The sequence below is a fragment of the Rattus norvegicus genome, chromosome 13, assembly GCF_036323735.1.
Source record: "Rattus norvegicus strain BN/NHsdMcwi chromosome 13, GRCr8, whole genome shotgun sequence".
Lineage (NCBI taxonomy): Eukaryota > Metazoa > Chordata > Mammalia > Rodentia > Muridae > Rattus > Rattus norvegicus.
Genome location: NC_086031.1, coordinates 54,314,195 through 54,331,224, shown reverse-complemented (window position 1 = coordinate 54,331,224; position 17,030 = coordinate 54,314,195). Strand labels below are relative to the sequence as shown.

The window sequence follows — 17,030 nt, the reverse complement described above, 5'->3', positions numbered from 1 at the left end:
TAATTTTCTTTTCTATCTCCACGAAGCATTAAACATTTTTTTTATTTTAAAAATTTTGTTCTTATTTTAGAATGATGTTGGGAGTATAACTATTTCTTTGACATTGTATGTTTTTTTAAATATTAATATATAATTAACAATCTATTTATACAAATATATATGAGAAGTGTATAGAACTGAATATTCACAGTGATATTGTAGATGTTTTGGTATGAAACAATATGTGGATTAGGTGAAATCTGTCATGCAATTAAATAATGTTTTGCAAGTGTATCTTCTTTTTAAAAGTCCTGGTTTGTACAAAGGAACATATTTTAGATTCTTATTAATAGGCCATTAATTGGTATAAATTACTTAATTGATTTATTGCAAAAAAGTTACTCAACACTGTGCTGAGTACAAAATAGTTCATGTATTTGACTAAGATTATGACAGGAAAATAAGATACTTAATAGAAATTTATTCTAGAGTCACAAATTATTTTAATCCTTTCTATTTCCATTGTAACTTCTTAGACTTTAACATCTAATTCTCCTCCAGCTAGCCATTAAAGTTTATGGGGTCAGAGTAGAAATATTATACGTCATCAAGTCCTGTCTGCTAAGCCTTATAATGTTAATGATAGGAAGTAATTCATTATGAGGGTCATCATATAACTGAAATGGAAAACTATTCTGAATATCTTTGTATATTTTAAACAACTTGTCCAATCGTTTTAGCAAAGCAGAAAAAAATTATAATAACTTTCTTTGAAATATGAAGGAAATACATTTACAAATGAATATTAATATCTGTCTGTTGTGTTTCTGCAAATAAGCATTCATAAATGAAAGGGATATGACTCATTTATCCAAAAATCCTGCATTTATAATTAGTTAAATATAAACCTCATATGCCTTCCACATACAAGAAAATCCTAACATGTATAATTTGCACTTTAGGGGGTTGTAAATCCTTGAGTTGTCTATTGATCAGGACAAACTATAGTTCACATTCTCTGACAGAAGACATGGATTATTAAAATTATCTGACTCTGTCAATACAGAATATCACTGGGATAGTATATTCTAAGTAATTTAAATACATGTGACTTCCAGCTTTCTTCTCCCATTTAGTATCAATATCTCAGTTTCCTTGTCTGGGTTTCATTACTTCCCATGACATTTCTTCTTCCGCCACACTTTATCCTTATATTTTATCTACTGAAGCAATGGAGATAGTGTCCATCATCACAAAACCATCCCTAAGTCACAAATTGCTTCTAGAAGGTTTCTGCCCCAGCCAGCCAACATACTAGGTTAAATAAAGTTTACTCTTGATAGTGCTCCATTGAGACTGGTTTACTGGACTGTAAAAAAAAAAATAAAAGTAATTTTTAAAAAGTATCTCTAATCTAATGCTTAGTCATTTATTTCTATACATTTTCATTCATCAGACTTACCCTTTCAGAAAATGATGCAATCTTCTAGGTATTTTAGATAAAACTAATGAAAATTAAAACAGAAATAAAATTGACCTAAAAAAAGCCATTAAGTTTGTAAATAATACTTTATCAAAATGTAGGATTGAAAGGTAATTTCACCTTGAAAATTGGGAAATTAATTCGCTAGGAGATAATGATTCTTCTAAATTATGCACTTGTATACTTATGTATAATTATGTATACTTATGTATACTTATGTATACTATGTGTGACACTAAGAAAAATTAATAATTTCTACACTTATGTCTTATCTGTCTTGCAGTTGTTGTGAATACACTCTAAATCATACAAGGTTATCAACTCTACCTTTTAAATCCATGACTGCTACTTTCATGTTGACTCTTGGCATGAGAATTTCCTGATCCCTTTGTCATCGCTGTGATCATGAGCTTAGAGTTTTAATCATTCCTCTAGTTCTTAGTCCTCACTCTTAATTGTTTTCACATCATGCCTCTGACCAACATTATGCACTATCTCCAAAGTCAATTCTAGTCTATATACATCCTATATTGACTATTTTCTCTTGTACAATAATTTCAATATTTTTCTTACATTGTTTCCAGTAATCTCAATTCAAAAACTTTTTAGAATGACATTTTAGTTTTCTTTGCATCACTGATCAAAACCAATCAGATGGTCATTTATTTACCTTCTTCCTTCATAAGTTTTCACCAGGTACTACAATTTAATTGACCTAGCTTAATTCTCTCTAACAGTCCTTTTAATAATCTTTTGATTAGGTTGGATTTTTTTGTCTATTTGGTTGGTTGTTTGACTGAGTTGGTTTTGTTGTTGTTGTTATTATTGTTGTTTTGGCTTTTTTGGTTTTTTTTTATTTGTTTCTTTTTGTTCTTTGGACAGAGCCTCATGAAGCTCAGGCTAATTTCACACTTGCAATGCATTTGTGAATGCCTTGATTTCTTTAGTCTTTCTGTTTCTACCTCTAAAACTTATAATCATAGTAGTGAAGAACGATGCACAAACTCACTATTGATTTTTTTCTTCATCCTGTTTTGTTTGACAACTAAACACATGGTCTTTTTACTAAGAGATGTGTTTTAGAATTGTGTTACCCATAGGTTCTGATAATTTCCCCCTCTATGTTGCCATACAAGGTATCCATATTTTAACCAAATATAATCATTTGTCATTCTGCTTCATATACATATTATTATAAGTAATTCTTGGCTAATTTATCAATCCTAATGTCCATGTCTTTTCATGTTGCTTTATTAAAATCACTGATACAGGGGCTCAGACTATTATTGAAGACTATTTATCCTAACACACAACCCACCACACTTATGTATACTACTTCTTACTTTCTCATTTACATTGTACTTTTCTGTATAGTTTCTCCAGTCCTGCCACTGTCTAGACTGTAAACCCATTGAGAAAAGAGCTGTGAAGGGTAGAGGTCATTAAATAGGAGCACTCCACAAATACTTGATAAACTGTGTTAACCAAAGTGAACTTCACCACTCATTAAAATAATTTATTAAAATAACTACGAAAAGATATAATTGTTTTCTGCTTTCTTTAATAAATTAAGAAGAGAAATTGAGAACAATAAAAATGAGGACCATTCCACTGCCTCAAGAAGCCCATGCTTGTATCGGGTAAGTGAGCACACAGGAATTAGGCAAGCACTTCTAAGACACCAAGGAAAATTCTACTATATTATTCTAGTATTTTATCACATACTGGAGAGGCTCTGAATAATTAAAGTGGTTTAAGAAGAGCTTGCCTTATCCCCAAGTATGAATAATAAAAAGAAGAAAACTTGGTAAACGCGAGCATTGAGTTCTTCAGTGGAAAGCTAATGAGACCATCTTACCTTATAACTGAGATATCCAAGGAGTATTGTTTCAAATAGACTTATCAATGCCACCGAGACCTAAAATGAAATTGTGACCTATGAGAAAATGCAAGGTAAGTAAAATATGCTTTCATTATGTGATAGTAAGTGTACACACAAATGTGAAAATGGATACATGTATATAAAAATGTAGACATGTACATATAATACACATGTATAATAAAGTGATACATAGTACATGAACTTTAGTTTGCCGTGATGGGATAAACACCATATTTTACTGCCATCTCTATTACAATTTAGTTTTCATAATTTCACATATTCTTAATGAATAATTTTTGCTCAGTGTCCTAAGTATAAAACTGGAAATTCAGTATTCATACTGACTAAAGAGGGCAAGATACATGAAGATAAGGATTACACACATTGGCTTTTATTAACAACGTCACTGCTGAAATAAGTGTTTCCCTTCAGAAAACCAAATGCAAAGTTCAAACTGAGTAGACTGAATCATTTTATTTCACCTAGGACAATATGGGATGCTAACATCCATGAATTTTCTATACATGGCCATTTCAACGATACAGGGTGCTTCAGGATTACATAACAAGCCATGACCAGTTGTGTTTGCATGGTTGGCAATGCTAGTTTTGTGTTATTTGAGCATGCTCCTTTCTCTATGTGCTCTGCAGCCTATGAAATCTTTACAATTACTGTCAGAAAACACTGGAGTAGAAAAATAAGCAGAGGAATTCATGAATTATTCTTCAAGGATGTGCCTTTTATTAAGTAAGTGAATTACTTACAGTGTTTTGCTTTTGTGATGCTGAGAAATTGAACTCAAGATCTCATACTTTCTAGGCAGGCGCTCTCCCACTGAACTATATATCCCATCTCCTCATCAGTTTAAAATGGAGATGAGAAAAAATATGCAATCATGAACAGGAGATGATTTGGGTGTCAACTATATTTATCGTATAATTAAAGTTTAAGATACTTTATAATCGGGAAAGGGAATAACACTCGAAATGTATATAAGAAATACTCAAGTTAATAAAAAAAAGATACTTCATAATCAAAAAAGTAATTTTTTTACAAGTCTTAATATTGTTTCTTACTAAAATGAAACTTTAAAATTGAAGTGAACAGTAAATAGTAACACAATAAAAATAGATGTATGACTACTAATCCGGGTAAAATCTATCCATGGATACATGCAACTAGTCATTCCTACAATAGGAAGCTAGAAATATTTTTATTTTCTCCACAAATCTTCTATTATGATTATCTGTAGTGTTTTCTAATAGTATATTGTTACATGATCTGTAGAAAATTCTAACATGCTATTTTACATACCACAAAGAATAGTATACAAAATAAAAGCAATTATAAATTTTAATAAAAGTGAATGTATGACTTTACAGAATTTCAATTTATTTTAGTTTTAATTAAAGGATGCTATAGGCATTGCATGGGATACCATAAGAGTATATTTCAATGAACGCCTAATATTTGGAAAGGTATTTGGAACTAATTATTTCTATACTAATTGACATAGCAATAGAAGTCAATGTAAACCAGTGGTTCTCAACCCAATAATACAGTTCATTATGTTGTGGCGATCCCCAACCATAAAGTAATTTTAGTTGCTATTTCAAAACTGTACTTTTGCTATTGTTTTGAATCATACTATAAATACTTTTGGAGAAAAAGGTTTGCCAAAGGGGTCAGGACCCACAGATTGAGAACCACTGATATAATTAAATTTATTTAAACTAAAATGAAGTGTGCATCTGATTTATTTGTAGCTATTATAACACTGCACTTTCAAAATCATTCACTATCATAAATAATGGGGAGAGAACCAGCATGGCATTTTAAAGCAATTCAACATCTGATCCAGATATCACTGTCCTACAAATAGAACATGGGCAATAAACCATAGTTTTCCTGCGACCTCCATGTCTTCTTTATGTTAGTAACCCTATCTTCCATTTAATTAGCACTTTTAAGAAAGATCAGAAAGTAAAAAATGACGGATAGACCATAAATATAAGGGACCGTGACAGAATCTTATACAAACAATGCTGTTTACTAAGTCTAATAAAAACAAGAATTAAGGCTAGACAACACGGGACTATAATTCAGACTTGGTTTTCTCTTGTATATGGTTTTCTTTATTGCAACTCTGATGACCCACAACAAATTATCTTTCTTTTTCGTTTACACAGTTGTTTGTGTGGTTTCTAAGTTTATACATTCATTTGTTTAGATTGTACCACATTCTTCTAGGGGAAAAAGTACCCACAATTGTGGTGCTTGGCTGCTCTTTAAAAGGATACATGAGTCGTGTGAAGTAGTTTGGGAAACATGCAGTGTTAGGACTTTGATTTGCTGGCTTTTTATGGCTTCATTTTTTTAACTTCCAATGCTCTTAGAAGTTTAATCCAGATTGCAGGGAAAGTCTTACAAGGCAGAATGGGAAAACAAGGAGGAGTAAGTCAAGATGCCAGCCTGAGAGGTGCATTAAGGGATGACATAAGGGAAGCACAGCTTGAACATCAACAGAATACTTATCTATAGGGTTCCTATGTGAAATACAAATGAACAATGAAATACAGGAATAAGTAAACTTGTACATAACCTGTAAACCCCATAAAGGCAGGCTTCTGTTAACCCAAAATATGTGAGACCTATGGAAAGAAAAATTTAAACTTTAGATTTTTTTTAAAAATGTGAAAAAATCCATTTGTTTAAAAATTGATTATATTTGAAAGTATTAAAATAGCAATTGGTATAAAATGACAATGATATATAGAAATCAACATGACAAACATCCGAGAAATCTAATAAATTCATCATTTTAACTAATATTTATTCCACTCTAATATAAAGATATATATTACCTTACTTTGTGTCTTTGTTACTGGTAAATTAAAAATAACACAAGCCATTAGTTAGAAAGATATGTCAGAACAGGAAAATTAAAAAAAATTGTTCCACTTTACAGTAAAAATTCATTAATGGCTTTACAAATGTAAGACTATGTTACTTTTAAAAGTATTTATATTTGGATATATATGTAACATTAATATTTATAAGAACATATACATTAGAAACATAAATATTAAGAATAAAGTCAACAATTAATAGCTTATAGTACATTAATAGTTCACATTTGCCATGCTATAAAACATTTAAATAAACATATAAAAAAATCAAGGTGACTGAGGTCAGTATATACTATTATGTAAGATATACTATTATTATTATTATACTATGTACAGTATATATATATACATAATATATACTGTTATGTACGATTATGTATTATAGCCTAATATGTAATTGTCCTTAAGAGTCTTCCTTAAATGTTATTCTTCCTGGTATTAACAAAATGCTTAAACTCTCCAATGACCACAGCAACAGAGTTAAGATATCACTAATTATACAAATAATTGATTGGATGGAGAGTTATTCATAAAAAGAAAATCTACTCAGGAAAATATGAAATATTTAATATAAATAAAACTGTCTGCTTTTGTACTTAATGAAAACTGAGAAGTTTCGTAAAGCATTAAACATGTTTCAAAATGCTGGTGTTTTCTTTTTATAGTATACAGAGTAAGAGAACTCTTCCATTTTTGCTTACTTAAAAGACTACAGGAAGTCACTATGCTGAACATTACTATGAAGTAACCTAGAATTTCACAATACCACATCTGTCTGGCTAAATAACATCTTCAAATACTCCAACCCAAAGCTAGGATTTCCTTTTGAAGTTTGGTGTTCTTTTAATCAGTGCAGATTTGAGGAAGTGGCTTGGAGTCTGTCATGGTGACTCCCAGAAATCTGGTCCTTTGCATTTTTAAGCAGTTGACTCATTAGTCCCTAAACTACTTCAACAACAACACCCTCACCTCCAAGTACATGTAGAGTTCATCCACCTTAAGCTTCACCATACTCACACCTTCATCTAAGTTAAATGTTTTATTTTTCAATTTGGCCTTTGAGATCTTATTAACTCTAACATCTTCCGAAGTCAATTTGGTTTTCTCCTATAGTTTTTGAATTGTAATTGCAGTAATTCTTTCATTACCATAAGTCTCAGATCAAGTCCCTCTATCATTTATAACTTAATTATAAAGATTAAAGCCCCTCACATGGATGTGCTCGGCATTTTCCATGTGTGACATACACCGTTCTTACCCAAGCCTCTTGCAGGTGTTCTTTCCTCCTTTCAGAATTCTCTTCAGAATTCTGTTTCTCAGGGAGCAAACTGAGCGTTTCCTCATCAACCCTGTTAATTCATGTCTTCGGCGTTATCACGTCTCACATTTCCCTTGCTACTCATCATGATTGAAACTTTGTATTTTATTTAAAACCTTATTTATTTAAGACATATTTCCACAAAACAATGAAATCTATAACATCAAACACTATGCTGGTTTGACTCCCTATTATAAACCCAGTATCTCACGGAGTACCTGAGTACCCAGGCACACACGACAGTCAGCAGAATAACAATGGGTTCAGAAAAAACAAAGGACTGTGAGTTTGCCATTCTTCCCAAAACATTCCTTCTGTGTTTTCACTAATATAAGAAACAGATACAAACGAAAATATGACAGAGAAAAGGAAGATCTTAGTACTTTATCGGGTGATTTAAAAGATAGGTGTTGGGGTTGGGGTGATAGCTCGGAGGTAAAGAGAACTGGCTGCTCCAGAGAACCCTGTTTTAGTGCCAGCAACCACTTGGCAGCTCAAAACTATTTGTAATGACAGGTACAGGAAATCTGATGCCTTTCTCAGCCACTAAAGGAACCAGGCACATATATAATCATACATGTGGGCAAAGCATCACACAGAAACTAATAAGTAAATTTAAGACAGAAAGATGTGTTTTGCAAAAGTTATAAATAACAAAATATATCTCAATCATTTGGTAATAATAAAGCAAACTGATAAAACAAACACTGAATGATTTTTAAAGTAATCAATAATTATCATGGATATAAGATATAGTTATATCTATAAAGGGTTTTTTTTTGACTGTGATATTGTCTTGCCAAATCATAAAAAGAGACCATGGACTCTTTAAACTTAACGCTTTACGTGGAAATAAGATTTACAAGCATTATATCGCATAGGTTTTATAATGTATTAAAGAATCCATATCAAATATCAAAAACAAAATTAATGTGCTTTATCAATTTAATATAAAATTCAATAAATATATAGAAAATTTAACAAAATGATAGTGACAAAACTGTGAACTATAAAAAAGATGGGTTTGTCATGAATAACAAGAATGAATGATGAACCTACAAATTCCTAGATAAATCCTCACAGACAGGAGGGATGAAATTTGAACTGATATCTGTGCCACAGTGACAGACAAAGCTTCATCTCATTGACAACAAAAGCAGAAGAAAAAATTAATAAAACACATATAAGTAATATTTACTATGGTATTATCTATAAAAGAAAGTGATGGAATCTCTCTGAGAGCTCAACAAGTAAACCTCATGGTCATAATCAAGATTATAAATAAATAATGATAACAGCTTTCATGAACAATGATTGCTAACCACAAACATGGACATAGGTCATGTATGTGCACCTAGGGAAATCTGCATGAACTCATCACCAAATAATAGGGAACAATTTTACTCATCAGAAATATAAGTAATCAGAATGAAACAAAAGAAAATGATAAAATCCAAATGCACATAATTTATGCTTAATCTGACAATGCGAGTAACTCAGGAGCGTCATTAAACATTATTAAATAGAAGAGCTATAGCAAACAGTGCAGGGAGAGAAACAGTCAAATGCAGAAAGGTAGTAACATATACCGCAGCGACTTTCCACAGCATCCTCACACAGCCTTCTCTTACATGAAGGAAATAAATGTTCAATGTTCCATAGCTACCTTGATATCTAAACCGAGTTTCATTGAGTGCCATATTCAGAATGTATGTTAAATACACAAATTAGAGTAACCAGGTCAACATGTGAGCATAACCATAAAATAAGCTCAAAGTACCTGGCATAGTTCTTAAAATTCTTGATCGATACAAGCCAGTACTATGCAGCACCTAAACAGGGCCACTGAGCTAAAAACCCTTCCAACTCACGTCACGTAGGGAAAGTAAGCATTTGGCATAGTATTAGGCCCACATTGCTATATAATTTAGTATTGATCAGAATAGAGAAGCATGCCAGATTCTAGCCTACATGCTAGAAACAATTTTCTGGAACATTACTTGCAAAGCATTAGAAGGAAGAGCCCTAACTCCAAGTCAGGCAAGCACTAGTGAAGTATGCCAAGGATGAACCTACTTTTGAAAAGTGAACATCCAGAGGCTTTCAGTGTGCTGGCTGTGACAGTGGCCTTCACTCACTGTGATCATTCGTCCTTCCTCCACAGGGCATGCAGATTGGAATGCAAAAGGCCACCCCAACCACTCTACCCAGTCCTGAAATATCTGAAAAAATAATCCTGACTTTTATGTAAGATACTTCCGTGGGATTTTAGCAAAAGTGAATTTTGTTATATTCCAAGAATATTTATCTGTGTTCCTTCTTCATAGTTGGTTCCTTCAAAAACAGGATTCTAGAGGCAATTCACACAAAAATGTACACAGTAAGGGCAAGGGCTTTGTGTGCATATAAGTATTATATTTAGGCTATGATGCTATTGTGTGTGTGTTTGTGTGTGTGTGTGTGTTTATGTGTGTGTTTGTGTGTGTGCTTGTGCACACATTGTATTCTTATGTAAGAAAAGGTTTTCAACGTATTAGGAATATCACTACTGGATATTTTCTTGAAAAAAATAATAAATTTTGAGAATCTGTGTTATAGTTGGAACTGTCTAAATCTACACAGTAAATTCATGGGAAACAAAGAAGGGTTTCTATTGTAACATTCACTTCCATACTTGATCAAATATTGAAAGTACATTACCATAATTCTATTTGTTGTGTGAATAACTTTATGGTTAAATAGTATTTAAAATCTGATCAAAACACGTTATACTATGCACTAACTTTAGGTACGAATTCAAAAATTTGAAAAATCAAAGAACATTCATATGTGCTTCCGTTTCTCTTCCAGAAGTTCCAACAAAACTAAGGGAGGCAGTAGTTTATTTTAGCTCACAATTTCATGGTAAATTTTTATCACAGTCATTAAAGATTTGGGCCAGCTAGGGATAATCACTATTACTACAGCCACTACTACTAATATTACTAATAATATTAATGCTACTAAAATAGTAGTAATAATGGCAATGATAATCACTTAAACATTTCTAAGAGTCAAAACAAAGGTGTGCATTAGATAAAAATCTTCTAAGGACCCGGAGTAAACCAGGCTTTTTGTCCAATGTACCCATAAACCACTCAGAGTACTCTCTGGCACTATAAGCATGAAATCCTTAACTACACACCACATGTATCAACATTTTCAGGATCTATGATGTCAGACATTCACAGTAAAATTATTTTCTTATCTTTCTATTCATCCATACTATAGTAGTTTCATACCAGTTTAATTCCTGAGAGAGGCTTAAAAATAAAGCAAGGCAGCTCAAAATATCTGCAGCCTTATCAGGTCAGAAACTATAATTAAATAAATCTCTTTGCTGAATTAGCCTCATTATTTTAAAATAGAGCCTGTACCCATAAAGGCCACTTCTGTTTTTCATTAACCAAGACTGCACTGACAATGGAAGGAAACAAAACAGTGTGCTTGAAATGGAGACCTCAGATAGTTTATTATGGTTTTTAATTACAGTAATCTGGTTTTTCAAATATATACCCTCTGTAATTATGACTGAATATTCTTAGTAATAGTACACAGAAGTTAATTGTAGGAAACTTTGTTCTCCTAATGTTTCAAAATAATATAATTTTATACTGTTATCAATCACAATAGCTTTTTCCTTTAGAAGCATCCTTCACAGATCACTTTAGAATTTTCAGGTCTCTCTATTATATTTTCTAATCACAAAACAACAGGTTTTAAAAACTACACTGATATTTTATAGAAGGATTTTTATGTACCCATTTTTAATGACAGAAAGACTGAAGCATGTAATTTCACAGTTTAATTGACATCTTCACTGCATATACATCAATAAGATGTGCAGAAATAATTCCACTTACAGAACCTCCCAAGAACTATGGCAAGTAGGAAAGCTACAAAAGAACATGGCCCTTCTTCTCAGCAAACTTCTGCATAAGAAAGGGGAATCAGGGGAAATTTAAGTGCAATAGAATGTGTATGAGAAATACCGACATGTTGTATAGAAAATACCGTACCGACATAAGAACCGCAACCCAGTACAAACCTAGGTTATAGGGCACGATGACTGGGAAATACTTCTTATTTAAAGGTTAAAGAGTTAATATCCTGCAGGGCTCAGGATTGCAAAAAGAAGATTACAGGGATGAGTTTTGAGTGTCAGATAAGGAAAACACATTTCTAAGAAGCCTCAACATAAAGAAGGGCACAGAATGACCTAGAGACATTAAGGAGGCCACCATAGCTGGAGTAGACTCCTGAAATTGCATAAGCAAGGGTTAGAATATAAACGTCTGTCCATGCAGTCATTTCAAAAATGACTAATATACACTGTGACAGTCTTGGATCCAGGCAATGACTTATGTCTATTCTAATACTCATGAAAACTCTAAATTAAACCGAGCAAGAAAAATCCATTCAGTATTTGTAAAAGATACAAACACATTACAGAAAAACAAGAAAGTTTTCATGGAAGGTCTTGTAGTGGGCATTAATTCCTGGGACCTAATAGTAGACACAAGGTCATCGAGTCTTAAAAAAAAGGATCAAAGGATGAGCAGTCAGAGGTGAAGCTACTGGGAAAGTGGGATTTAAGACAGGCAGATTCCATTCAAAGCAGGTGCATAGGAACTAGCTTTACACTTTGCTGACACAGAGATATCACAGGCTCTAAGGCCGGAGACTGTTACCAATGCTATGGTGTGGCTACAGACAGGAACCTAGCATGGTTGCCCTCCAAGAGGCCCAACAGGCAGCTGAAAGAGTGAGATGCAGACACTTAACAGGCCACCAAAGGAAAGAAGTAGTTGAATTAGAGAAAAGGTGGAAGAAGCTAAGAAGGAGATCAACCCAATAAGAAGACCAGCTGTCTCAAATAACCTGGACCGCAGAGATCTCTCAGACACCGAGTCACCAACCGGGTGGAAGACACTAACTGGTTTGAGGCCCCTGACATCTATAAAGCAGAGGAGTAACTGGTCTGGCCTCAGTGAGAGAAGATGCATCTAACTATTGAGAGACTTGAGGCCCAAGGGAATGGAGAAGGCTGGTGGGGGAGTGAGTGGGGTGAGAACATCCTCTTGGAAACAGGGAGGAGGAATGGCATGAGGCACAGTCAGAGAGCAAACGGGAAGAGAGATAATTACTAGAATGCAAAAAAAAAAAAGGATTAGATGATGATGATGATGATGATGATGATGATGATGATGATGAAAACAATAGCGAGCCTTCAGAAACTAGCAAGATTGACTAGCAGACTGCCTCAGCAGTGTTGACTAAGGCATGTGACCTGAATCATGGAAGTGTATTGAAAAGCAATTAACAACAAAAGTGAAAATCTGGATGAAAGGGACAATTTTCTAGACAGATACCAGGTACCAAAGTTAAATCAGGATCCCATAAACATCTAACCAGTCCCATAACTACTAAAAATACAGAAGCAAATCATTGTCTCCAGAACAAAAAAAAAAAAAAAAAAAGAAGGACCAGATGCAGAATACTATCATAGCTTCATAGAAGACCTATTACCAATACTCTCCAAACTATTCCACAAAAGAGAAAGGGAAGGAAGACTACCCACACTACCCAATTACTTCCATGAAGCTACAGTTATGCTTATACCTAAACCACAGAAAGACACCAAAGAAAGAAAACTCCAAACCCATTTCCTTTATGAATATTGATGCAAAAATGCTCAATAAAATTCTCAGAAACTGAATCCAAGAACACATCAAAACGATCATCCATTATGATCAAGTAGGGTTCAGCTCAGGGATGCAGAGATGGTTCAATATACAGAAATCCATCAATGAAAGCCACTACATAAACAAAATCAAAGAAATAAAACCACATGATCATCTCATTCGATGCTAGGAAACATTTGACAAAATTCAACACCCCTTTATGATAAAAGTCCTGGAAAGATCAGGAATTCAAGGCCTATATCTAAATATAGTAAAAGCAATATACAGCAAACCATAAGCTAACATCAAACTAAATCGAGAGCAATTTGGAGCAATCCCACTAAAATCAGGAACTAGAAAAAGCTGCCCACTCTCTCTCTCTACCTACTCAATATAGAACTCGATTGCCTAGTCAGAACAATCAGACAAAAAAAGAAAGTCAACGGGATACAAATTGGAAAGGAAGAAGTCAAAATATGATTATTTCCAGAAGATATGATAGTATACTTAAGTGACTCCCAAGATCTACCAGAGAACTCCTAAACCTGATAAACAACCTCAGCAAAGTGGCTGGATGTAAAATTAATTCAAATAAATCAATAGCTTTCCTCTAATCAAAGAATAAACAGGCTGACAAAGAAATTGGGGAAATGATACCATTCACAATAATCACAAATAGCATAAAATACCTCAGAGTGGCTCTAAACAAGCAAGTAAAAAATTTATGTGACAAGAATTTCAAGTCTCTGAAGAAAGAAATTGAAGAAGATTGCAGATGATCTCCCATGCAGGATTAATATTAAGATTAGCAGGATTAATATTGTAAAAATGGCCATCTTGGCAAAAGAAATTTAAAGATTCAGTGCAATCCCCATCCATATTCTAACGCAATTCTTCATAGAGTTAGAAAGAGCATTTTGCAAATTCGTTTGGAATAAGAAAAAACTCAGGATAGCAAAAACTATCCTCAACAATCAAAGAACTTCTGCGGAAATCACCAAACCTGACCTCGAGCAGTATTACAGAGCAATCAAAACAAACTGTATGGTATTGGTACAGAGACAGGCAAGTAGATCAATGGAATAGAATTCAAGACCCAGAAATGAACCCACACACCAATGGTCGCTTGATCTTTGAAAAAGAAGGTAAAACCATTCAGTAGAAATTTCAACAAATGGGGCTGGTTCAACTATAGGTCAGCATGTAGAAGAATGCAAACTGATCCATTCTTATCACACTATACAAAGCTCAAGTCCAAGTCGATCAAGGACCTCCACATCAAATAAGATACACTCAAAACTATAGAAGAAAAAGTGGGGAAGAGTCTCGAACACATGGGCACTGGGGAAAATTTCCTCAACAGATCACCAATGGCTTATGCTCTAAGATCAAGAATCAACAAATGGGACCTCATAAAACTGCAAAGCTTCTGTAGGGCAAAGGACACTGTCGATAGGACAAAACAGCAACCAACAGACTGGGAAAAGATCTTTACCAATCCTACATCTGATAGAGGACTAATATCCAATATGTACAAAGAACTCAAGAAGTTATACTCCAGAGAACCAAATAACCATATTAAACAATGGGGTACAGAGCTAAACAAAGAATTCTCAATTGAGGAATATTGAATGACTGAGAAGCACCTAAAGAAATGTTCAACATCCTTACTGATCAGGGAAATTCAAATCACAACAACCCTGAGATTCCACCTCACACCAGTCAAAATGGATAAGATCAAAAACTGAGGTGACAACAGATGCTGACGTGGATGTGGGGAAAGAGGAACACTCCTCCATTGTTGACCGGATTGTAAACTGGTTCAACCACTCTGGAAATCTGTCCAGGTTCCTCAGAAAATTGGATATAGCACTACCTGAGGACCCAACTACACCATTCTTAGGCATATCCTCTAAAGATGCTTGTACTGGCTAGTTTTGTGTGTCAACTTGGCACAAGCTGGAGTTATCACAGAAAAGGATACTCAGTTGTGGAAATGCCTACATGAGACCCAGCTGTAAGGCATTTACAACTAGTGGTCAAGGTGGGAGGATCTCAACCCTTTGTGGGCGGTGCCATCCCTTGGCTGGTGGTCTTGGATTCTATAAGAAAGGAAGTTGGGCAAGCCAGGGGAAGCAAAAACAGTACAAAACATCCCACCATGGCCTCTGCCTCAGCTCCTGCTTCCTGACCTGCTTGAGCTCCAGTCCTGACTTCCTTTGGTGATGAAACAGCAATGTGGAAGTGTAAGCTGAATAAACCCTTTCCTCCCCAACTTGCTTCTTAGTCATGATGTTTGTGCAGGAATAGAAACACTGACTAAGACATATAACAAGGACACCTGTGCCACTATGTTCATAGCAGCCATATTAATAACAGCCAAAAGCTGGGAAAAACCCAGAAGTCCCTCAACAAAGGAATGGATTCAGAAAATGTGGTAAATTTTCAGAATGGAGTACCACTCAGCTATTAAAAATAATGACTTCATGAAATTCATAGGTAAATGGATGGAACTAGAAAATATCAGCCTGAATGAGGTAATCAAAACACAAAAAAATGCATGCTATGTACTCACTGATAAATGGATATTAGTCCAAAAGCGTGGCTTACCAAGATACAATCCACAGACCACATGAAGCTCAAGCAGAAAGACAACCAAAGTGAACATGCTTCAGTCCTTCTTAGAAGGCGAAGAAAAATGTTCACAGGACAAAATGTGGAGACAAAGTTTGGAGCAGAGACTGAAGGAACAGCCATTCAGAGCCTGCCCCACCTGGGGATCCAGCCACCAAACTCAGAGAATATTTTTGATTCCAAGAAATGCAAACTGACAGGAGACTGATATAGCTGTGTCCTGAAAGCCTCTGCCAGAGGCAGATGCTTGCAACCAATCATTGAAGTGAAAATAGGGTCTCCAATGGAGAAGTTAGAGAAAGGATTGAAGGAGCTGAAGTGGTTTGCAACCCCATAAGAACAATAATACTGACAAATCAGAGCTCCCAGGGACTAAACCACCATCCAAAGAGTACAAAAGGACAGACCCATGGCTCCAGCAGCATACATAGCAGAGGATAGCCTTGTTGAGCACCAAAGGGAAGGAAGGTCCTGCCAAGGCTCGACCCCCCAGTATAGGGGAATGTCAGGGCAGGGAGGCTGGAAGGGGATAGTGGGTGAGTGGGGGAGCACCCTCATAGAAACAGGGGGAGGAGGGATGGGATAGGGGATTTATGGCCGGGAAACTGGGATGGCCATAACATTTGAAATGTAAATAAAAAATAAATCCAATAAAAAATTAAATTAAATTTAAAAAAGAAAAACCATTGAAAGCAGGATAGATATTGAATGTTCAAATAACAAAATATTCCAAATGATTTGCGCCTGTTACAGAAAACTTTGGGAGGTAAGGACAACTCTAAAATCTTTGGTCTGGCCACTGTTCGCTTGAGTTATCCCTGTAACAGTGAAAGCTGTGGCTAGAACAGGATTTTTAGAACGGTGTTTTTCATCCTGAAAGGGAAGAACAATACACAAAGTAGTTGGAATATGGTAAGCTTAGAATGCATTCTGGACAGGCAAGTGGAGAATCGAGTGAAGAACGCAGTTGGAATATGGGGAAAAACAGTCATGATGAAGGTCCAACCACAAAGTTCTGCTTCTGATTCAAGAATGACGTGAAAAAATGAACTATATATTGAAGGAAATAATATATACCAGGAAACGAATCTAACATTACAAA

General features: G+C 34.5%; 1 protein-coding gene across 11 annotated transcripts in view; it reads right to left on the bottom strand.

Moving 5' to 3' along the window:
• Kcnt2 (potassium sodium-activated channel subfamily T member 2) overlaps nucleotides 1–17,030 on the bottom strand; it is a 395,059-nt gene that overhangs the window by 278,665 nt on the left and 99,364 nt on the right. For all 11 annotated transcript variants that reach the window (XR_005492244.2, XR_010056918.1, XM_039090726.2 and 8 more), the window contains exons 4-5: nucleotides 5,947–5,995; nucleotides 3,321–3,380 (exon numbers count right to left, since the gene is read on the bottom strand). Coding sequence is in view for 9 of the 11 variants with exons in the window: in XM_039090726.2 (XP_038946654.1) it covers nucleotides 3,321–3,380; nucleotides 5,947–5,995 (109 nt within the window). In the remaining 2 variants the exon portion in view is untranslated. The remainder of the gene's footprint in view (nucleotides 1–3,320; nucleotides 3,381–5,946; nucleotides 5,996–17,030) is intronic.